General features: G+C 29.0%; 2 protein-coding genes across 2 annotated transcripts; both read right to left on the reverse strand.

Annotated features, from left to right (window-relative positions):
* Positions 1-294: 294 nt before the first annotated feature.
* Positions 295-3,267, reverse strand: LOC100787327 (probable metal-nicotianamine transporter YSL7). Its single transcript, XM_014761799.3, is given in 9 exon segments — positions 295-683; positions 686-1,331; positions 1,437-1,626; positions 1,965-2,047; positions 2,049-2,100; positions 2,215-2,238; positions 2,240-2,310; positions 2,417-2,497; positions 2,989-3,267. Coding segments are annotated over 9 exon segments (1,815 nt in total).
* Positions 3,268-16,708: 13,441 nt separating this feature from the next.
* AMT4.1 (ammonium transporter 4.1) lies at positions 16,709-19,678 on the reverse strand. The gene is made up of 3 exons (XM_003533638.4): positions 18,834-19,678; positions 17,751-18,036; positions 16,709-17,274 (listed from the first exon to the last, which is right to left on the reverse strand). The coding sequence occupies exons 1-3, from the start codon at positions 19,428-19,430 to the stop codon at positions 16,709-16,711; spliced, it is 1,449 nt and encodes a 482-aa protein (XP_003533686.1). The 5' UTR covers positions 19,431-19,678.
* Between the last annotated feature and the right edge of the window lie 5,431 nt (positions 19,679-25,109).

A 25,109-nucleotide genomic window follows, 5' to 3' on the forward strand; every position in this document is an offset into this window, starting at 1 on the left:
TAAAATTATAGAATACTTACGTATTTATATTATTTATTTAGAAATATATATTGTAATATATATTTTAATTGTTGTTATAAAATTTTAATTTTATAATTTAATTATACATAATATTAATATTTTGGGGGATATAGACCAGAAACATCTTCTGCAGATGAAATTTTCTCAGTGGAATAAAATTACTATAGACCATAAAGTTTTCAAAACTCAAGACTACTCCTTAAATTGTATAACAAAAGTTAAAACACACAATATTTGAACTTCAAACGAACATCATCTTCCATGAAAGCAGATTCAATGACCACCACTCAAGAAGGTGTCAACCTTCTTATTCATAGCTCTAGACAAGAACTTCATGCAAATTGGTGGATTGGGTCCAGCAAGAGACAGTATAGCAGCAGGAACACTCCACAATGAATCACCACAGATAAGTCCAGATGCTAAAGCAGGACCATAATCTTTTGCTTTCTGTTTGTTCTTTTTCTCCCATAAAAACAGAATCAAGCTCCCAATGCACATGTCAATAGAAAAGTACCCACCAAGATAGAATGGGATGGTCAAGGCCATGGGGTTTGGAACAAACCTATGTAACCTATACTTGGTCTCATAACGTTCCAACAAATCGCGCACTATGTTAATACACACAGCCAAGAAAAAGAAAATGATAGCTAGTTCAAGACAATGTTTGGGTCACCAAGTGTGTAAGCCTTGTGGAAGAACCAAAACATCAAAGGTGAAACAAGACAACCGGTGGCTGTGCCTAAAACTTGGCTCACAAACATGGACCTGGGAGATCCAAGAGTGAGATACCCGGTTTTGAAGTCTTGCATCAAATCAGAAGCTGTGGATACAATGCCCATCATGACACCACATGATGCAAGGCCAGCAATGATGCCTCCATGCTCAAGGCCTACCCATGAACTGAATATAATGATTGCAAGTTTGCCATAGTTTGATGCCAAAGACCCATCAGTGAGGCCACATCCATAGGCATTGCAAAAGGCCAGAATAGGAGCAATGAGGTAAGTGATTAGTACATGATACCATTTCTGTTGAGGAAAGATGCGCGACACAGTTATGATGGAAATAACTGCAAGAACACTGTAGCCAATGATAGCAACCCAAGAGGGAATCTCATCTTTCAAGAAATACTCAGTGCAACGTTGAGCATCAAAACCTTCACTTGAGTTTTGGTCAGCATCTTCAGGGTCTACCGTTGATGACCCTCTTTTCTTTAGGTATTGGGTGGTGAGACTATAGGCAACTCGTATTAGCATGATGATCCAATGGTAAAGACCGTCACCAAGCATCATGGCAATTGCAATGAAGACCTGTTCATGGATATTCTTATAATTAGTACTCCAAAATTTGAAATATTGTAAACTAATTTTAGTTTAAATTATGAACATAGCATGTCACTAAGTGGATGTGCATACCCTATATCCTTGGATGCCACTTAGACTGCCAGAAGGTAGATCTGCGCTATACCAGATTCCTTTCTTGTGCTCAATCAATGGCCATAGAATACCCCATGAAAATATAGCTCCAAGAAGCAAAGATGCATTTATTAAGTATGGGCAAATCATTCCAACTCCAACATAGGTAGATGAGAAATCAAAGTAGAACCTGTAAAAATATTTTAGCCAGATTATTGTCTTCATCAATTGAATACTATACAATCAGAGAGACAAAGAGTTTTGGGAAATATAGATAGTAAGTTTCTTTACTGCTAGCGAAAAGATTTTCATGCTATCAATCAGAAATCACCTTAAGTATGAATTTTAATATAATTATAACAAAAGTCATCAATTTATGACATTTATATTCTAATTAAATTCATATGGTAAATTCATATTTTGTCAAATGAAAAATTCAATAATCTTATTCTAGTTATATTCCAATCAAATGACAATCTTAAATAACAGAAAAAAAGATGCATTTCGATGTAAGATGTATATGCATACCTTTTACTGTAGGCTTGGAGACCAAATGTGGGAAAAGTGATGAACCCACAATCATCTCCTGCAGTGAAAAACCACTGGAAAAAAACCAAAAGCAAAGCTGCCACAAAAGCTTTTAAAGAGCAAAGCAATTTGTTTTCTGTTTACAAAAGAATAATAAGGTTAAGTTTATCACCAGTTTACAGAAACACTTTGTTGTGGTGTAAATGAATTACTATTCCAATCTGTTTCTGCAAATTGCATTAATACTTACTTTGCTAGCTTTGCTCCTTTTGGTGTGTAAGCTATTGATGAGGAGAGCCGTGGCAGTTCCACTCGGGTATGATAGTTTGTATTTCAGAATCATCACCTGTGACATGCCAATTGAAATTTTAAGTTCAATAATCTGCAATCAAATTTACATGAATGAAGGTGCAGTTACAGAATTATGTTCTAGCTAGTTTGTTTCTACCAACCTTTCTCAGAGGCACAATGGGGAAGAGGCCCACAAAGCTAACAAAAAAGAGAAAACCAAACATCCAACCAAGTGAAATGGTCTTTGTATTGATTGGTGTGTTCCCCCCCCCCCCCCCCCCCCCCCCCCCCCATCAACTTGAGAAGCAATGTATGGGCTCATGCCAAGTAGATAACTTCCCATGCCACCTATTCACAAGACACAGATTGGATTTTTTGTAACAAATGAAACATATGAATACTATGTACAACAGAAACTCAACAACTTAGTATTCATCAAAACTTGGGGAAAATAGAAAGAGGAGCAATACACTTTCTAACCCATTCCTTTTAACACTTTTTTTTATTGGTCGAAATTTTTATTAAAAATTATAAAATCAAGATACAAAGTTATTAAATAAGAGGTAGATTCACTAAAGTTTATAAATTTGAACCAATAATAATAGAGTATGTTGTTAGCCTTTCTCAAATTAAAATTTAAGGTGAGATCTTTAAGACAAATAGACACTGGTTAAGGAACTAAACTAAAAGAAAAAAGATTTTTATTAAGATGCATAAAATTGTATTGTATGACAGTGTTTTCTTGACGAGTGAAGGGTTGTTTGAGAAGGCCACAATTGTTGAGGAGTGTAGTGTAGGCCTTGATCACTGCAAACCCCAACAACCCTGCAGCTACATTGAAGGATGGTATGATCCCTGTGGTGAAGTTTAGTTTGCACACAATGAAGATGAAAACTACACTTAGGACAAAGCTTGTTACCACTGATCTCACTGTTATTTGTTCTGTCCATGGTGGCACCCTTGTTTTCCTAAATGCCTCTTCACCCTTCAGCTTGTTACCCTCTTCTTCCATGTCTATGACCGATCCAACTCCCACCAAAAACTACAATTCAATTAATTTTCACAGGACAACTCTTACTCTCACCTCAAGACAACCCACTTATCGTATAGCTCAACTAAAAGCACTTCATATATAGGGATTTACAGAATAGAAAAAGATTTAATTTTGAAATCTCTAATAAAAGATATAGAAGATACCAGATTAAAAAGTGACCTTTCTCATATATTTTCAAAACCTATCTATATAAAGAGTTTTGAATGACAGAAAAAGATTTGATTTTCAAATTCTGCTAGAAGTTTATCTCTGTTATTATTGCTCCATTCTCCGAACTCTTTCCCTCGAACATCTTTTCTCATTTGAGTTCTCTCTCCTCCTTAAAGGGTAAAACTCACACACACTATGTGCATCTAAACTTACAATTTTTTCTAAAATTTTATCAAATTTTATAATTACCCAGTTACTTCTTCATCTAATATCTCTATAACAACCTTGCTAACTGATTTATCTAATGCTACCTTTTTTTCTTCTTCTTCTAAACAGTTCTTTTATCAATTTATGTAAGTCTTATTTTTAACTCTAAGATTTCTCTCTTTCATCAATAATTTCAAATCCATATTTCAATTTAATTTGTAAAATTAATACCAAAAATATTTATCGGGCTGTAGCCCTGACCTTCATAAAAAAAAATTCTTTTTAGAATAATATACTTAACTACGAGATATTCTGTTATTGATATTAAAATTTATAAAAAAAAGTCATAATATTTCAAAAATTGTTAAAAGATTTATTTTTTAGTAAAAAAAATAAAATGTAACTTTTATATATATATATATATATATATATATATATATATATATATATATATATATGCTAATATGTGCGATGCACGAGCCTTCTATTATATTTTAAAATTATAAAGTTGTTACTTTAACGTATGTTTAAGAGTTATAAAATATAAAATTTAAAGTAATGATAACAAATAATTAATCTAAGTCTTATAAAGTTTTTTTTTTTAAATTCTAATTTTTTTTATACATACTATGGTTTGTGATTAAATAATAATATTAAATTATATTAACATGTTCTATTTTTTCATAAATTATAATATATATTATTAATTCCTTAATTTTTATTTAATTGATGATTATAAACCAAATGATTAAGAATAAGTGATCAATATGCTAAAATTAAGGTTGAATTGTTTAGATGATATCGAATTTAATTCTTAATAAAAATAATTATTAATTAAACTTTATTAATTTTCTTATTCAATGCTAAATTAATCAAGGTTCATTTTTCTTACTTTTAATCATTTTTTTAATTTAAATTTATTTGTATTGGTTGATTTCTTTTACTTACTCAATCTTCTCTCAGGTTCTCATCATAATTTCTTTTAATGCTTTCAAATTTTTTTCTTTTTTATTATTATTATTATTATTATTATTATTATTATTATTATTATTATTTATGTCAATATTCTCTAATTATGATATGTTACATGCTATGAACCTTATTTACATAGTTAAATAATTTTTTTCTTAATTATTTTTTTACATCAATATTGTTAATTTTTTTACACTGTACTGTTGTTCAAAGGTTTTAGTCTCGCTATTTACTGTCTTATCTTTCTCAGTCACACATATTAATAGAATGCTCATATTTATCTATATTGCGCCACATTTTTATTCACATAAGACAACATTCAATACTTGATAATCAATATATAACATAACCCATAATTCAAAAAATGGAATAAAATTTATATAAAGAAATTATAGATAACCATGTGAAACAAAAAAGATCATGTATCTTCAAAAAGTTGAAAGGTGTTAATACTTATTAAATAAAAAATTAAATGCATGATAAAACAACAAAAAATAAATAATAAGTCCCATATGTTAAAGATATGTTTAGAGAAAAAAAAATCAAAATACCTAAATTTGCATACTAAGGAATGCATTGGTATATATAACACCTTTTAAAAATTAGTAAATAATGTGATTAGCCCATAATAAATGAAAAACATAAATTAAAAGATATAACATATATATATATATATATATATATATATATATATATATATAACAAAATATAAAGATAATTCAATTACATAACTATTCAAATCAGAATTTAAAAAACGTATTCAGAATTTTTAATTATGCATGTCTTAATTATTCTTGTATAATAATTAATCTAATTATTCAAAATTTCAAATATTTATATTTATAAATTATTTATAGTTAATTTAAAATTATATAATAATATTTAATAATTGATATAATTATTCAAAATTTCAAAAAAAAAATGCAGATTGTTTATAGTTAATTTAAAATTATAGAATTATCTTTATATATACATATTGACAATAATTAACTTAATTTTTAAAATTTCAAATATTTATCATAATAACTTGATAATATTTAATTTTTAATTAAATTTTTTATCTAAAAAGTAAAAATTATTTTTAAAAAAATCCGCTCAAATGTGTAAGGATTCCTCCAAGATTTCTTTACTTTTATTAATACTAGTATAGTGATCCGAGCGATCGATTAGTTTATTACTATATTTTAAAAATCCTAAAATTGTTATTTTAATTTAAGTTTATTAAATATACATTAAAAATTATAACACAAAATTTAGATGAATGATTACAAACAATTAATATAATTCAAGTTTAAAAAAATAATACACTATATTTGACGATAAAAAATTCTTAATTAAATTAAAATATAACTTATGTTACTTAACTACAAATGTTAACAACATCCAGACTTCATAAAAATTATAAGTGCTTAAAAAAAATAAGAAAACACTAAGACTTAATTTAAACTTAAATTGATCTAAATCCATGATAACGACAATGAAAATTGGTATCTATTTGTTTATTTTCGTTTAAACAATTTACTTATTTAATTTTAATTCGTAACTTTTTTATTTATAGTAATTTACTTTCAATGTGTTACCCAACTTTTTAATATTGATTTATTTCTTTTACTTATTGTAATTTTCTCTCATTTGTTTTTTGATTTTTTATCTTTTAAATCCTTTGTTCGTTTAATTTAAATTTAAATTTATGTCTCTGGATTTTGATTTCTTTATATTATTTGCTTTCATGTTAATTAATTTTTAGTCATAATTGGTTAAATTTTAAAATATTTTTTTTCCAATTTTTTTATTATAATAATTCTTTTTTTGGTCATATTTCATTGTTATAATGATTCGTTTATTTTTTTTCAAAAATTTTGTTGATTATTTTAAATTTATTTTAAATTAAATTGAGAGTTCTTTTAATTTGTTAAAAAAAAATTCAATGCTTTCATTTTATATTATGTTAAACATTTGGCATGATATACATCAGCATGTGTTGCATTTATATTTTTGCTCCGTTTAGTTTTTTTTTCTCTTCATATCACCATGCTTGTATGATGAATAACAAAATATTATTTTAAAATTTAAAAAAACATTAAGAATAAGAAACTCGTTGTTCTAATAAATTCTTATTATAATTGTTTAAATTTTTTAATTCACTTTCATTTTTAATTTTCTTTTTACAATAATTATTTTCTTATCATGTATCTAACAATTTTAAAATTAATCCAGTTATAATAAATTTAATTGTTCAAAATTTCAAATCAAATTGATAACAATTTAATGTAATTATTCAAAATTTCACATACTTATTGTAATTACTTGATAATAATTAATTTATAATCATAAAAAAATATCTAAAAAATTTTCACCTATACAAAGGATCTTCTCTAAGACTTCTTTACTTTTATATATATATATATATATATATATATATATATATATATATATATATATATATATATATATATATATATATATATATATATATATATATAAACATAAGATGATCATCCTATGTGAAGAATGAGAATGACAATTTAAACTGTTTGATCAAAATTCAAAATTAAAAGTATAGATTAAAAATATTTTAAATTCAAATTAAAATATCATTTAATTATAAAATTTCTACAAGATTCACAAAATAGACAATCCAATATTTATTGCATAGAATATTTATCATATCCTATAATATCTCAAACATATTATTACCATCCTGATCATCATCACATGCACACCACCATCTTTATGAGAATATATCATAAGAGAATAATTATCTTACATAAAAATGAGAATGATCAAACTAAAATATTATTATTTTTTATTTATAGATTAATGGTCTTGATTATTTGAGATATTTCCTAGAGAGAAGTGAGAATTGGAATGAATACACCTTTGATGTGCAGATCAAAATTTCTTCAAGCTTTATCAATGATCAACCCATGATGGAGATTCAAAGATCCTTGATATGTTGATCTCTTGAGAGAAATGTAGAAGAACGTCTTTAATTGACTATTAGAAAATGTTTTTAAAAGAGGCTTTGCAAAAGAGTCACAAAAGAGATAGAACAAGTGTGGATATTTATAAATTTAACTAAGAAAACAACTTTAATTGATTACCAAAACATGTAATCAATTATTTTGATCAAAATATATTTGTTATGCATTTCTAGAATTATGGTAATCAATTACATCATGTGGTAATCGATTATGTCAAGTAGCACAGAGTTTCGTATGTTTCTGTGAGCCAGTGGAATCGATTACTATATCTAGTAATTGATTAATTCATCTTTCAAAGAGCAATTGAAGTCTTTTAGAAGCAACATAATTGATTATAATAAGTGGTAATTGTTAGTTGCTATTCATGAATTAGTTTAGTATTGAATATTTGCAAAGAAATAGTGCTATACCTCCAATTTATGGTTTTTTTTGTAGGAATTGTACATATTTTTCTTTATTGTGTGATTATATAGAGTAGAAACTCTATTTTTATGACTTAATGTTGAATCCAACTCAGTTTCAGGCCAAAGAAAGAGAAGGTTCAAACAGCTGATGACTCGCTTAGCGAGGCAGATCCGCTCAGCGAGTGGCATCCGCTTAGCGAGGCATCCAACTCGCTTAGTGGATGGAAAACCCTAGAAGAGGATAAGCCAGAGATGTGCTCACCCAGTGCCCAGCCAGCCCGTCTAGCGAGGACGTTGTCTCTTCTCGCGCTCAGTGCGCCCACTCTCGCTAAGCGAGCCTTCGGAAGCTAAAAGGTCCAAGAGCCTTTAAAATACCGAAGTTGGCGGAAATGAAGAAGCAGTAGAGAGACGAGTTTGGAGCAACAGAGAGAGCTTAGTCCAGGAAAATAGAGAGAGTTAGGGTTTAGAGGTTGGAGGGGACATCCTTCATCATCTTCTACTAAGTTCTTTCACCAAAAATAGCTTTTTTCTTGTAGTTTTGAGTTTTTGCTTGTAATGGAAGGCTAAGCTTCTTTGTTGGGGAGTTCTACTGAACAATCTTAATGTAATATTCTCACTATCTATTTAATATTATTTTTTTGTGTTCATTGCTTCTATCTATGCTTATTTTACATGTTTGTGGCTTTATCACCCATTTGTATGTGTAGTTAGGCTTTTTAGTATTGGAAAATGCTTTAAAACCTTAGAACTTGATAGAGCAAGCTAGAAATCTGTATGTCTAGGAATGGAGTGTAGTGGTCTAATTCATATTATGTTGTAGGCTTAATGCAACTCTTTTAGAATAAGTTTGTTGAGGGATCAAAGACAAAGTCTAAAGAGAGTTAGGCTCATTTATGTGAGGAATCATGATTTGAGTAGTTTCTCAGCATAAGAACACTAGAATAACATTAAATAGGGAAAAATACATTTTAAACTTTAAGAGAAATTCAGTAGAACGCCCCAACGCTCTTAACTTGATAGTTTTCACTTTTTATAGCTTTAGATATTTTGTTTATGTTCAAATAGATTTTCTAGTACAAAACTCACTATTTTCCTTGTTTTAATCCATATAAGTGTTTGCATATTGAATGTACATGGTTTAGGTGAAACAAATTTCCTGAGGATACGATACTCGGTCTTACCAACATTAATCAATTATTGTGTTACACAGAGCCTATCTTTGGCTCGAAGCAAGCTTGGTAATCGATTACTATATTAGGTAAATGATTAATTTGATACTTCTTGGCTAAATTAATCTCAATAGAAAGATGGTTCTTGTGTGCTAGCCTTTTCATCTTGCAATTGATTAAACATCCTGGTAGTTGATTAAACTTGGAAAACTTGCTTAGCTTCCAAACTCTTATGAATCAAACACTTAGTAATCATGAGTGATTAAAACATGTAGAAGATATAAAACTAATTAATCTAAGAACACACATGTCTCTCTAAACAATCAATATAATGTCACACCTATAAAATGTGTTTTGAAATGTAAAACATCAAAATAAAAACTTAGACTATGAGATGCAAGATCCTTTAACCACATATACATCTTGTGTGTACATTTTTTTTAGAATATTTTCTTTTTCTTTTAGGGGTGATCCTTTAATATAGAAATTTTTGTATATGTGTGTAATTTTTTCAAGGGGATTGAGGAATTAACCTATTTATGACACAACTTTCACTTATAAAAAACACCATAACTAGCAAAATAAAATGAAAAAAAAAATGTCATATATGTAAAAAGAAATCTTATTGAAATGTCACTATTAAATTTTTTATTATCTATTATTATATAATTAAAAATTATTAATTTTTTTAATGAAAAAATATATTTCATCCTAAATTCTAAAAGTCATTTTTTTATCAGGATATATACTAGTCAATTTTTATTTAATAATATTTTTAGAATGTAAATAAATTAAAATTAAAAGTTAAAAGTTTAATAAACATATCAACTATTATATTAATATAATTTGAACTTATCTATTTTAGAATATAGTTTGCAAAATATTTTAATAGACAACAAAAAATAATAGAATTATCAATGTAAATATGCATCCATGCATACATACATATATAAAAAGTAATATATTAAATTTTTTATATTCACAAATTCATATAAAAAAAGTCACATGTTTAATAAATATCTAAAATTTTATATTCTTACCATAATTTTTTAAGAAAAAAATCTCTTTATCTGTTTATTTGTATAAATGATACATTTTTCTATTTGTTAAATATATTTATAAAATAATATTTTTAAAAAATAGAAATTTAAAAAATATATATAGGTATTAAATATTATTTTTATTATTGTTTTATTAATATTTATTCATATAAATAAATTCATATGAAAAGTCAAATGATTAATAAGAACATATACTAAATTTAATAAATATATTATATTTAATATATAAATTTAATAATATTATTAAATTTAATAATATACTGTGTTTTATAAATAAATAAGTGAACAAATAATACTATATAAGGACAGAAAATTATTATTTTTCTATATTTTATAAATATTAAATTAATTAAGATTATTAATAATATTGAATTAAAATTTATTTTTCTGTTTAATAAACATGTGTGGAATATAATGAATATTACATTAATTACATTCAAATGACTAATGAATATGTATTACATTTAATATACTATATTTTAAAAATAAAATTTTAATAATATTATTAAAGTTAATATTATACTATAATTGTATTGGTCAATAGATAATAAACTTAAAATGTTTTTTATCTCTAATAAAATAACATTTTTTTGCATTTTCTCTCCAATAAATTTTTTTCATTTGAATTATAAATCGGAAGTAAAATAAAATTAATTAATTTATCAAGAGTAAACACTAATTAAATTTAATAAGCATAATGAATATGACATTAATTACATTCAAGTGATTAATGGATATTCATGTATTAAATTTAATAAATATATTATATATTTAAAAAATAAATTTAATAATATTATTAAATTTAATAGTATTCTGTATTTTAGAAATTAATAAATAATATTAGATAAGAATAAAAACTGTTTTCTCTATATTTTATAACTATTACATTAATTACAATAATATTACATTAAAATAAATTTTATGTTTAATAAATATGTATCAAATATAATCAATATTACATTAATTACATTCATGAATGATTAATAAATATGTAATAAATTTAATAAATATATTATATTTTACAAGTAAAAATGTAATAATATTATTAAAGTAAATAATATACTTTATTTGCATTGACCAATAGAAAAAAAATCTCTTTATCTGTTTATTTATATAAATGATACATTTTTCTATTTGTTAAATATATTTATAAAATAATATTTTTAAAAAATAGAAATTTAAAAAATATATATAGGTATTAAATATTATTTTTATTATTATTTTATTAATATTTCTTCATATAAATAAATTCATATGAAAATTCAAATGATTAATAAGAACATATACTAAATTTAATAAATATATTATATTTAAAATATAAATTTAATAATATTATTAAATTTAATAATATACTGTGTTTTATAAATAAACAAGTGAACAAATAATACTATGTAAGGACAGAAAATTAATTTTTTCTATATTTTATAAATATTAAATTAATTAAGATTATTAATAATATTGCATTAAAACTTATTTTTCTGTTTAATAAACATGTGTGGAATATAATGAATATTACATTAATTACATTCAAATGACTAATGAATAAGTATTACATTTAATATACTATATTTTAAAAATAAAATTTTAATAATATTATTAAAGTTAATATTATACTATAATTGTATTGGTCAATAGATAATAAACTTAAAATGTTTTTTATCTCTAATAAAATAACATTTTTTTGCATTTTCTCTCCAATAATTTTTTTTCATTTATAATTATAAATCGAAGTAAAATAAAATTAATTAATTTATCAAGAGTAAACACTAATTAAATTTAATAAGCATAATGAATATGACATTAATTACATTCAAGTGATTAATGGATATTCATGTATTAAATTTAATAAATATATTATATATTTAAAAAATAAATTTAATAATATTATTAAATTTAATAGTATTCTGTATTTTAGAAATTAATAAATAATATTAGATAAGAATAAAAACTGTTTTCTCTATATTTTATAACTATTACATTAATTACAATAATATTACATTAAAATAAATTTTATGTTTAATAAATATGTATCAAATATAATAAATATTACATTAATTACATTCATGAATGATTAATAAATATGTAATAAATTTAATAAATATATTATATTTTACAAATAAAAATGTAATAATATTATTAAAGTAAATAATATACTTTATTTGCATTGACCAATAGAAAATTCTAGACACACCTTGACCTCACCCATCACGAGACTCAAATTCTTTATATTCATGTATGCCTTGACAGCTTCAGACACAGAAAACCTAGCCATTCTACTCTAATCCAATGTAGTCATAGCTATTGCAAACATGTCCTCTCTTCCATAATGAAGCAATTTTAATTTCTTCTTCATCCATTGATCATATTCCTTCAATTTTTATTTGTTTTTGACTAAATTCTTATGTTCTCCAATACAAGCTTGTTGTGCAGTCACCTCCACCAGATCCTAAAGCCAACAAACATCTCAACACCTATGTTGTGCGTTGATCCAGTCCTGAGCAGAATGTCACTGATCGATGAATCTTTCAACGACCATGATTTCCTTGATTAATTACATCATGATCTTGTACCATTGTATTTTGTTGGATGACTCTAAATGAGTTGCTTTCGGGGATTTTAGTTTGAAGATCAAGCAAGCTCTCCGATATCTCGTAGCTCATAGATCTTCAATCAAAATCTACAATCAAGATCTCCGACATCTATACGGTTAAAGAGAATGTTTTGAGGATTAATTTCTCCAAAATATTTGCAAGTGAGCTATCATCACCGTAATCAAACTGGAGTCCACCATTTCTTGAACATTCACAAAGTGGAATAGTCTTATATATTGGAGTTTGAAGACCTTTTACGCAACACGAAGAATATAACCGCAGCAAGAGTTATTGAAGTTTGCTTCACTCTTTGAGTCCACCATTTCTGGAACTGCAGCAATTAATAGCGCTATATGAGAAGCCTCGCATAGTGAAATAGTCTCAATGAAATTTGTGGTAATACGAAAAATAGTCTTGTTATGAATAAGTAAAGTATATAAAAACCATTAGATTAATGTTATATGTTCAAGCATTTCATTGAATTTATTGAGCAACAGTTAATTAATTCTTGTATTTATTTCTTCACATGTGCTCTCTGCATGTCTATTACAACCAAATCCCTTATTTTATATAACTCATACCTCGAAAATTTCCGTGTGGCTTTTAAATTCATAATGAGATCATCTTTGTTCCATTTCTAAACAAGTAGATATTATAAATGAGTCATGACTATTGAGATTTGAGACAAGTTGCACTAGTAGACATTGAACTAGTTGTATATAGCTTTGAACACGCCCTGTACGTAATCCAATCTCTTCAGTAGTCAGTGGGCAACGTCCCTGATTTCTCAAGACTTCATCAATATTGAGAGTTCATTAATACCCTTCCCTGGCAAAGCACCTGGTGGTACTTCACTAGACCAAGTTTTCCAGCTCTTTCTCCAACAACCTGGTCTAAATATTGCTGTGTTGCACATAAATTTATTTGGTTCTGTTGCTGATGGGGGAAGGGTAAGGGTACAACAAGGATAGGACGGTTACTTACTAGTGAAATTTGTAATAATTTGGTCTGCACTAATGAAAAATAAAATAGTCCATCAGTTTCGAATTGAGAAGCCAAATAGTGAATGATTACTAATGAATGATTTTTATTTTTTCGTATTTTGTTAATGACTTTAATTTTGTTTTATAATTTGTAACACAGATTAAAAATTTTAGTTTAACAAAATTTCCACACCGGGAAAGTTAACTGGTTCAGGGAAAATATAGGGACTATTTGTGAGTCAAGGTGAGAAGTCGTAGCCGTATCCATCAGGATGTAGATACAAAATTTACTTAACTGTTTGTAATATGAACATGCTGGCACCCTTGGTTCCCATCAATAAATATTTCTTTGTTGATTGAAAACAAACGCCTTGTAGATTCATAAAGAAGTAAAGTACTCTAAATGCTTCTCACGAGGCAAAAGCTCGTTACTTTTTAAGCAATGTTATGTCGTTTTCTTTTAGCATGTCTTCTGATTGATTTAAAAAGTTCAATGTACTTTTTATTTGTTTTTCAAACTCTAGTGTGGGAACTAGAGAAAGAATGATCATGGCAAGAAACAAACTTAATGGTAATTTCAGAAAGAGGAAAAACGTCATGGAATATCATAAACAAAATGTCTCTATGCAAATCCAAATGCAAAATGGAAGTACTCAGCTCTTTTACACTGCACTGTTATCGGATGTTTCTTATTGCATGAAACGTACTCTTCATATTAAAGTTTTTATGTTTTACATTTTTCTGATTCTTAAATACTAGACAATATAAAAAATACAGAAAACATGATATAAAATTTGCAAGAGATGTGTGTATTCAGTGAGAAAGAAAATGAGAGGTCCTAGTACAAATGTAAGAAAAAGTCTCATTGAATAAGAATACAAAAGTTGAACAATGTATAAGTGATCAAAAGATGCATAAATAACATAACAATGATGTATAGAAAAGATGGAGTGTTGTGACTTGTGAGAGTGCCTGAGTGTACTCTTGGTTTTTTTCAGTGTATGAAGAGTGTGTCTATTTATTATGTAGAGAGGAGAGGATTCAATCAGCGGTGATCCCTTTTGTGAAGGAGAGACTCTGTTGTATGACATCTTTGAAGCCTAATTTTATGTGGTGAAAGAGAGTGGACAAAACAATATTGGTGAGTGGCTGCTGTTTTTGTCTTGACTGAGTACAAAATGAGTCAAATGTGTGTGAGAAGATTATGCTGTGACTGCATCCCTAGGTAGTGTGAGATGATGTTGTGATGGTGTGAAAATGAGCGTGTTAATGATGTTTTGATATAGATATTAAAATGAGCGTGTATATATGCTATCTTGTGTTATGTACATGTGAAAAAGAGAACACAGCATAAAATGTTACACAGTTATGTAGAATAGTCGCATTGTGTAACTTCCAGTTGTGCCTTCTCAATGTTATTCTATCAATATCTATATCTCGTTCAATTCTCTCTAATCTGTGCCACTTTCTGTCTCTTTGTTGTCAAAAGGGGCTTTTTCGTTAGATGACAGTGAGAACCAAGACGTGGATATTAAGTTATATAAAGACATTTAATTATTTTCATAATACATGTACAACTTACAAAATAGTTTTAACTTTTGTTTTTACTATTTCTTATACTGAAACAAATTTATCAAATTTGAAATTGTTAAATTTGTATTTGAAATCTTGTATATAAGTAGGTAAATTAAATAATCATACTTTTGTTTATATTGCAACGATTTTTTTAAAAATAAAAACTTGATTCTGAACAAATCATTAATAATTTTGCAACAAAAAATGCAAGAACGATGAATTTCAAAAATTTATGAGGGTATAAAGTTCTCAATTTGTCGTGGGCACCAAAATGTCAAGACTGACCCTGGTATGTGCTAGCTGTCTTTGTTCAGTGCATGATGAGTGTGGTTGTAAGCACCCACCAAGTTCATTACTCATTTTCATCGCTAAAAGGAACCGAATCCATGAGATGATGGGGTGAATGTTTTGCAAAGAGCGTGAGAGAAAAATAAATGTTATAGATGGAGAGTTGCTATATATATGCATGGTTGATATTTAAAACCTTATTATTGTGCTTTCCATTCCCCATATATAGATCTTTTGTAATGGAAATAACATGATTGCCATGCAGTGGATTAGGGTTTGCATGTGGGCTGACTCCTCTATGTTCATATTTTTCTCTCCACATCCTGGACAACCACTTATGATGACAAGGGTTGGCATAAACTCTTGATATATATACGAAGATTGGCATAAATTCTTTTATGTATTTCACTTAGGATCGATCGAGTAGCATAACATAACTTATTTCGGTGACACGGCTACCAAAAGCTCTTTAGTAGATTGGGATTTCACTACGAGGAACAAGATTTCTTCATCAAGTAAATTGGGAAACTCTTCAATTAGTAATTAGTTATTGACACAATTAATTGTATTCGAAAATCAAAATCAACATATACTAATATTTTATTTTATTTTTATCAAGATACAAATGTTTAGAATCTTATATATATTGACTTACAAGTCCACTAGCGTAACCACGACCTTGTGAGCAGATAAAAAAGATGTCATAGAAAGAAGTATCAGCTTAAGGAAACATAATATAAATATTACGTATGCATGAATTAGCCATACCTGAGAACTAACATCAATCGTACTACTAGTAACATGGTCCACAAACAATAATATATACAATCGAAATTTCCGTTAGTGATCTTATTCATTTGTTCTGAAGAATGAACATAGGGAAAGTAAAATAAACAAAGTAGATGTATCCTAGGACCCAAAGAACAATGAGACATTCACGACCTTTTATTTCACATTAATATATGTTTCTGAAAACAAGACCAAGACCAATACAACGACATATCATACTATATATTTAGTTCGACATCATCTCAACCGTGCCGCCACGCTTCTTCTTGGGGCCACCAGCTTCAACATCATCATATAATGAACTTCCATACTTAGAACTTGAGTTTTCAAGCTTATCACCCTGACCCCAGATTGCATAAGCTTCTTCCCCATGAGCAGCCTCATCACCTATCTCCATATCCTCTTCAGACATTCTCAACGGAACAAAAATTCTAATGAAGAGGCAAATCAAACTTGTGCTGATAACATTGACAAAGATAACAAAGATAATCCCAAGGATTTGGACCCCCATTTGCCTGAACCCGGTACTGACCTTCTTCGAACCTAAACCATAAAAGAAACCAACGTATTGACCATCAGTTCCATAGAACAATTTGTTAAGTCTTGGATCAGCAAAGAGTCCAGTGAGGAGTCCTCCTAGGGTTCCTGCAATGGCATGAGTGTGGAACACTGCCATTGTATCATCAACCTTCTGCAGTAGCTTTGATCTCTTATGGACCACCATCATGGTGAACCATGGAATTGAGCCAGATAACACTCCCATTATAAGTGCTGCCCATCCCTCCACAACACCTGAACAAGACAAGGAAGGAACAATTATACCATGAAACATTCTAATTAGTTCCTACTCACTATAGTACACCCAAAAAAAAGAAAGTAAGTTACACTGACACCTTTGCGATTTCTTGAGGTTGCATGCCATCCTACTGGTTTTTTAAAACGTTTATAACAATCTCTCTTATAAGACTACATGGTTCAATGTTTTCAAGGAGATCATTTAATAATAAATATAAGATTAATATAGTAGTGGTTTAGGAAGAAAGAGGAGAGAGATGGTAGGTTTAAATCCTCTCATTAATAAAAACTAATAAATTAACCTTAACATATATAAGATATTAGTGTAATATTTTTCAAACAATTAAGAGATTATTGTAAGAGTTGAAAAAGAAGGGATATTGAGAAAATTTGACAAATTAATTTCAAAGAATATCGGTATAATTTACTCAAAAAAATTATATAAATAAATATGGAGATTGAAGTTTAGAAACCTGCAGCAGGGGTTATGCAAACCAAGCCAGTGATCATGCCTTGAACAGCTCCAATGACAGAAGGCTTTCGGAAAAAGAGGACATCAAGGATGACCCAAGTGAGCAAGCTGGTAGCAGTGCAAGCATGGGTGTTGAGGACGGCAAGGGAAGCATCCGAGTTTACTGTGTATGGATCTCCTCCGTTGAAGCCCGTCCACCCCATCCACAGCAGCCCTGCCCCTGCCAGCATCAGAAGAATGTTGTTTGGAGGGAACCTTTCCCTGTCCTTGTTTAGCCGTGGCCCAACCTGTCAAATCATTTACATGTGTATGCACTCATCGTTATTCTTTTTCTATGTTACTTTGATTGCTTGGTGCATGCTTAGAGTCATCATATATAGACACTTATGTATAATACTGTACACACCATATATTTTTTCTCTTTCTCTCTCTAGATATCATCTAGTGATGGGTGTCCATGAATTTTATTTTGAAAAATTGTAAATGATGACTACCCCTATTTTGAGATGGAGGGAAAAAATATAAAAAACTTCGTACCCATTGTCCAGAGCTCTTCGCTATGCGAAGGTATGGGGGAGGGAAAAAATATATAGTAAGAAAAAAAAAACAGAGAGAGAAAAGTGATGAATGTAGCAAGTGATGAAAAGATAATCAAGAAGAAAAATGGGATGAAAGTGAGATAGAAGAAAAATTAAGTGAAAGAATGTGCAATTATTTTTTAAGAAAAGTGATTCTTGAACATCCATATGCTAGTAATAAACACTCAGAGAGAGAGAAACAAATAGAAAATATATATAGAAGTAGTGTAAATATGTTAAGTGATATGACCTAAGGAAAAAAAATAGAGAAAAACTTTGAGTCTCAATGGAGTGTTTTGCAACGTTAGTGTTTCCAACTTTGGTTTTAACTTTATTTGTGTTGTACATGCATTCTAAGAACAAACAAAAGGTTAAATAGGTGAAGATTGTGACAAAGAAAAGACACAATAAACTAAATATTAATCATAGTAAAAGGAATTAATTAAGCCTAGCCTAAAAATATATTGGACGAATTAATCAAAGCATACAAAAATCTTATTGCTTACCCAATATGCAGCCGTGAATCCTGCAACCCCGGAAGACAAATGGATCACATATCCACCTGAGTAGTCTATTATCCCCATTTTGGTCAAAAACCCACTAGAACTCCATATGCTGAAAGCTGTGAAGGTGTATGAGAAAGTGAGCCACAAAGGCACAAACAACATCCAAGCATAGAAGTTCATGCGCCCCAACACAGCCCCAGCAATGAGAATCAAAGTGATGGCAGCAAAGACACACTGGAAATACACCATTGTGGCATTTGGGAATGCCCCCAAAAAGGCCCTCTTGAAAAGGTAAGTATGTTCAAGTGACATAGCAGGCTTTCCCCAGAAAGGAAGAAGCTCATCACCAAAAGACATTCTGTATCCCCACACAACCCAACAGAAAAACACACATGCAAAAGCATAGAGTGACATGAATGCTGAGTTCACTGCCCATTTCTTCTTCACTGCTCCACCGTACAAGATTATGAGCCCTGGAACACTTTGGAGACCAACTAGGGTTGCAGCTATTAGCTGCCATGCATTGTCTGCTCTGCTAAACCATTCAGGGCTTCCATCACCAGGCAGAAGGTTTGAGGGTAATGGCACGCCAGACATTTTTTCCACTTTTTTTTTATTGTTTTGTTTTGTTTGAGTGAATAATGGATTGAGTGTTTTTAAGACTAATAGATGAAGCTATATATATACATAGAATAATTATTAGATCAAGGGTTAGTGGTGGTACCTTATATGAATTTAATTTGTAGGACCTTGTTTTGATTCTCACGACAAGCTGTAGAAGTGTTGTCATAACTCTTAAATTGTTCTTTCTGTCAAAAAACAACTCTTAAATTGTTCTAGGCCATGTCGCTCATAATATTAATGATTAAACTTAGGCGGGTATTACAAACATTTTTTGCCAACGGGATCAACAAAGCTCGTTGGTGTCTTAGTACGCAACTGTCTTTCAGTAACAAGAAGGCTATTGTAATATATATTCAGAATCTTCTTTGTACTAGAATATAATTAAAACAGCATACATTCACTCTAATCATAGGTGTTTTTTCACGTACCATTTCCCCTACATTATTTTAATGATAAAGAAATATATTACCCACTAGGGTAAGTGACCATTGCATCATGCGATTTTTATACTTGTACTATGCATATAGAAAACTTTTCAATGAAAAATAATAATAAAATACAATAAATAATACTATTTCTAGTCCTATTTATAAGAAATAAGTGATAGTCACATCACTTAATTCTTATGAACAGAACAAAAGATATCATATTATCACCTGTTTTTTTATAAATAGAACAGGGGAGACATGCAGTAACATTTAGACTATAATTGGTAAAAACTGATGAAATCAAGTACATGTACTGAAGAAATTTTTATTTCAAATGATAAATAAGCTAATTAGATATATAATACTAATAAGAAATAATCAAATCCTCCAACCATAAAACTTATATATAAAGATGTATAATATAATAAAATTAATATAATATGCATATGTGTGTGTTTTTAATAATAAATATATGTTTATTCTCTCTCTCTCTATATATTTTGTGATATATATATATATATATATGAAACAAATTATAATAAATCAAAATACTCATAATAGAGATAAGTCAAAATAACACGAAACAATATAAAATATGAACCATGAAATGTTACAAAATAAGTGAACCTGAGATGCAAAATAAAATACAATGAAGTAAAAATAATAATAACACTGAAACATGACTACGGGTCTTCCTCCTCCTCTAATATGTACATCTTGTTGCTAGGTCTGATTAAGCGAGAGTCAATGGGCACTCTATGGACGTATAAGCGTCAAGAATAAGGGTAACCATCCTCAGGTCAAGCATGGACTTAAGATCTTAAGCCATCGTCTCAAATAACGCCTATAAAAAATAAATATAAATAAGTACTATGAAAGTTTGATTATTGCTCAATACATAGGGAAGAAAGATACAGACACTTAAATGACAATCATGAGAATTACTCAAAGAAGCTAAATGCTTCAAAGGGAGTTCTAGTCTAATATATGGATGAGAAACAGTAGAACCACTCCAAGTATTCATCCATGCATGCCCGCAAATAAGACCTAAATAAGGCTATGTTTGGGTTGATGATGAATAACGGAACAGAATGGATAAGAGTGAAATGGATCAAAAATATAATTCCATTATTTGGGGAATTCATAAAAGAACAGAACAAATATTTTGTTACATCGTTTGAAAAGAGAACGGAATGAAATAAATTATAACTTTCCATTTTCTGTATTGCCCCTAATTTTAAAGTGACTTCTTTTTTTATCATCATGGCTGCATGAAGTGTGTATTGGCATTTTTTTTTCTTCATTTTTTTAAGTCCATTATATTCTACAATTCGTCAAGCAAATGGTTTCTCCACTCATAAAAAGAGTGTTAGTTGTAATTCACTTAGTTAGTCAGCCTGTTATATTGTTAGTTACAATTGCACAGACTTTCTTACATGAGGGAGTCATTGTTAAGTGCAGTGTTAGAGATATGTGAATAATAAAATTTCTCTTCCTATCTCTTTCTCTATCTGTGTGCGCGCATGTTCTCCATCACTAAGAAACTTTGTGTGTGTAGTTGTGTGTGTGAAAGTGTTTCAACAAATTGGTATTCAGAGTTATCTATATTGTGTGTGTGAGTGTTTCAACAAATTGGTATTTAGAGTTATATATGTTTCCTGGAATCACATGCTTCCGCGCACAAAGGTGACATCTTCCAATGAAATCTTCCGGCTTCTCTATCCATTCTCAATGGCAAGAATTATCATAGGTGGTGTGTCCCAATGAGAGTAATCCTTCACTTCCAAGACATCACATAAATTGTACAGGGACATGTTCAAGAACTTGGAACAAATCCTAGTGAGGCGCAAAGGGCAGCTTATCATGATGCAAACAAGAATGAATCTTGATGAAAAGGTGAAGAGCAAGATCAAATTTTCTTACAATGGTACTGTGACTGCAAAAGGTATTGGCATGATGATCCAGAGAAAAGATGAGCAACGATCCTTCATTAGTGATGTGTTGTATGTTCCCAACATGAAGAATAATCTTCTCAGCCTCGTACAACTATTGGAGAAAAGCTACTCAATTAACATGGAGCATAGTCAATTAAAAATGTTTGACAGCATAGGAATACTGATCTTGAAGGCTCCTCTTTCAAAAAATAGAACCTTCGAGATTGGGATTCAAATTATGGAGCACCAATTAATGCTTAGCCACAGTAATTAGTGATGAGAGTTGGGCGTGGCATCACAGGCTTGGGCATCTGAATTTCAGAAGCTTAAATCTATTGGGAAACTAGAGTATGGTGCATGGTCTTCCTCCAATTGGAATGCCAAAGCGATTGTGTGTTGAATCCTGTGAGTCCAAGCAACCAAGAAATTCCTTCAAGTTACAAATCAGATCCAACGAAAAGCTTGAGGTGATATTTTCAAATGTTTGTGGCCCCTTAGAAGTCAAAACATTGGAAGGTAACAACTACTTTATGTCTTCTATTGATGAAATTACTAGAAAAATGTGGATTTATCTCAGAGAAAAAGAGTGAAGTGTTTGATATATTCATATATAAGGGAGTCATTGGTAAGTGCAGTGTTAGAGATATGTGAATAATAAAACTTCTCTCCCTATCTCTTTCTCTATCTGTGTGTATGCATATTCTTCATCACTAAAGAATCTGTGAGTGTTTCAACAAAGAAAAGTTGAAATTCTACATTTTCCCAATTTCCCTTTGAACAACAATTGAAACTTGAGAAGAATATAAATGTGGAATTCTATAATTTAAAAAACTGTAACTTATAAAGAAGAGAAAGATAGAGGTTCAGTTAGAAAGAATAAAGCACATAACAAGAATATCTGAGGAAGAGATGCTAACAGTTACAGGATTAAATTAGATATTTTAAAACTTAGCAATAACCGTTCCATCCCTTTCCCCCCCCTTCCATCAATCCAAACAAAACCTTAGGCAAAAGTGCTCATCTAGTCCTATTGTCTATAATGTAGGAGAGATACCGACTAAACCTCTCATCATATACCTCGACAAAGGGCATTTTTGCTTGGTAATGACAAGCACAGAATGAGGAATCCCCTATATGTGTCCAAATTGTCGTAGCACCCTCTCAACTAGATGGATGCGCAATAAAAGGGCCAAATTTAAAGAAGTAAATGTCATGGAAGGTCTACTCTTCTATGTGTAATACCTAGGGCTTATAAATGACCACAACATATCTAGCATTTATCTCGTCACGATCACCTTATCGGAGACCTTCAAAGCCTTCCATCTAAAAGCACCATGAGACCTCTTAGTATATATAGTATTCTTTTCATGATAGTAAATGCTCATATGTTAATGCATTCAAAACCATTAACATATTGATTAATTGTCATCAAACAAATAACACAAGTCATAGGAAAAAGATGGCACCAATAGTAGAGTCATATATCCTCTAATTTGCTGTGTATAAGGCAAGATAGCAATGCTAAATTAACCGTACATGCAACAACACATTTTTTATGTTTTAGTTAAATTCCTACACTTAAAACTCATGTTTTAGTCCCTTTACAATTTTTGTTCAAATGTTTTGGTCCCTATTAAAACCTCTCCATTTTACTTCTTTCTCCCCCTTCTTCTCATTTCCCCTCTCTATTTCCTTATCAACATCTCCTTCCTCATTTAATTTTTGCGGGTTTTGTTTGTTTTAAATCCTCTTACATCAAACTCATTGACCTTGAATTGGAGAGTCTTGAAATTACAAAGTTCGTGAAATGTAATTTAAAATTAATGGTCCAAACAAGAATCGAACCTATAACTTTCAGGTTATTAGCCGAACGCTCTAACCAACCGAGCTAATAAGTCAATTACATTATAAAATAAATGATATTATTATACATAACACTAAAATTTCTATGTATATTTAACGCGCATATAAATTTCAATAATAAATTTTGTGACAATTAATTTTGATATAACTCATACGAATTATTTAATCCGTATATTTTTTTATAAATAAAAAATATTTACTATTACAAAATTATATATATATATATATATATATATATATATATATATATATATATATATATATAAAGCATATTAATACTTAAAGAAAAATAAAACTTTAAGAAATTAAAAAAAAAAAACAGATGAACTTGATCTGTATACTTTATATGGATGAACTCTATCTGTATAAACCATACGGATCAACTTGATCTGTATGTTTTATACAGATGAATTTCATATTTACGGATCAACTTCATCCGTATAATTCATACGGATCAAATTAATTCGTATGTGAAAAATTTACTTACGGATCACCATTCAGGCAGAAAAAGTAACTTTAAAATGAACAATAAGTCAAAGACATTTTGGACATTAATCAAAAATGCTAGACGCACCTAACAACACCCAAACTAAAATTAATTGTGTAAAACTGCAAAAAAAAATATTAATGATTGCTAAATTGACAAGAAATTGAAAACAAAAATGCTTCTACAATGCATCACCACTAAGGTGATTTTTGGCAGTTATGCATGATGGCAGCATTAGATGATCTAGAAAATGAATCAAATGACAACTTTCATGTTCTCAAGTGTTTTATGCAACAAGATTAAAAAGACGCGGAAAGTCCCACCAAGGCAAAAAGTGCCAACACAAATTGCTGCTTGCAAGTTACTTCGTCTTGTCCAAGATGCATCTATGAACTTTACAACCTCAAGACAATCCAATTTAAGGTCAATTGAAATTAGTTGATGTAAGAGAATTTAAAAACAAATGGAGCCTGCAAAATAAAAGAAGGGAGGTTTTGATGAGGAAAAAGAAAAGAAAAAAACGGAGGGAGAGGAGGCGGACCAAGAAAAGGATAAGGTGTTAATAAGGACAAAACATTTAAAAATGAACATATTCAATCATATTATAAGATAGTATTGAGAGGTCATAACTCTTAAAGATACATGAGAGAGCCAAGTTCCACTCGTAGTGTTTGCGATGCACTTTATTATTTTTTTCTAATGAAATGTCATTCAAAGCAAATATTAATTCTACATGCAATTCGAATTGATTTAATTTGAATGCAACATTAAATTCAAAACAAACCAAATCAATCTTTTATAATTTGATTTCACAGTTAATTTATTAACACAATATAAAATCTAATAACTAAATTTATATAATTATTATGTTATATTACTTTAAAAAGTATATTTTATTTTATTTTTCTAAAATCTTGTTTAAAATACGTGAAAAATAATA

Source organism: Glycine max, chromosome 9 (genome assembly GCF_000004515.6).
Source record: "Glycine max cultivar Williams 82 chromosome 9, Glycine_max_v4.0, whole genome shotgun sequence".
Classification (NCBI taxonomy): domain Eukaryota; kingdom Viridiplantae; phylum Streptophyta; class Magnoliopsida; order Fabales; family Fabaceae; genus Glycine; species Glycine max.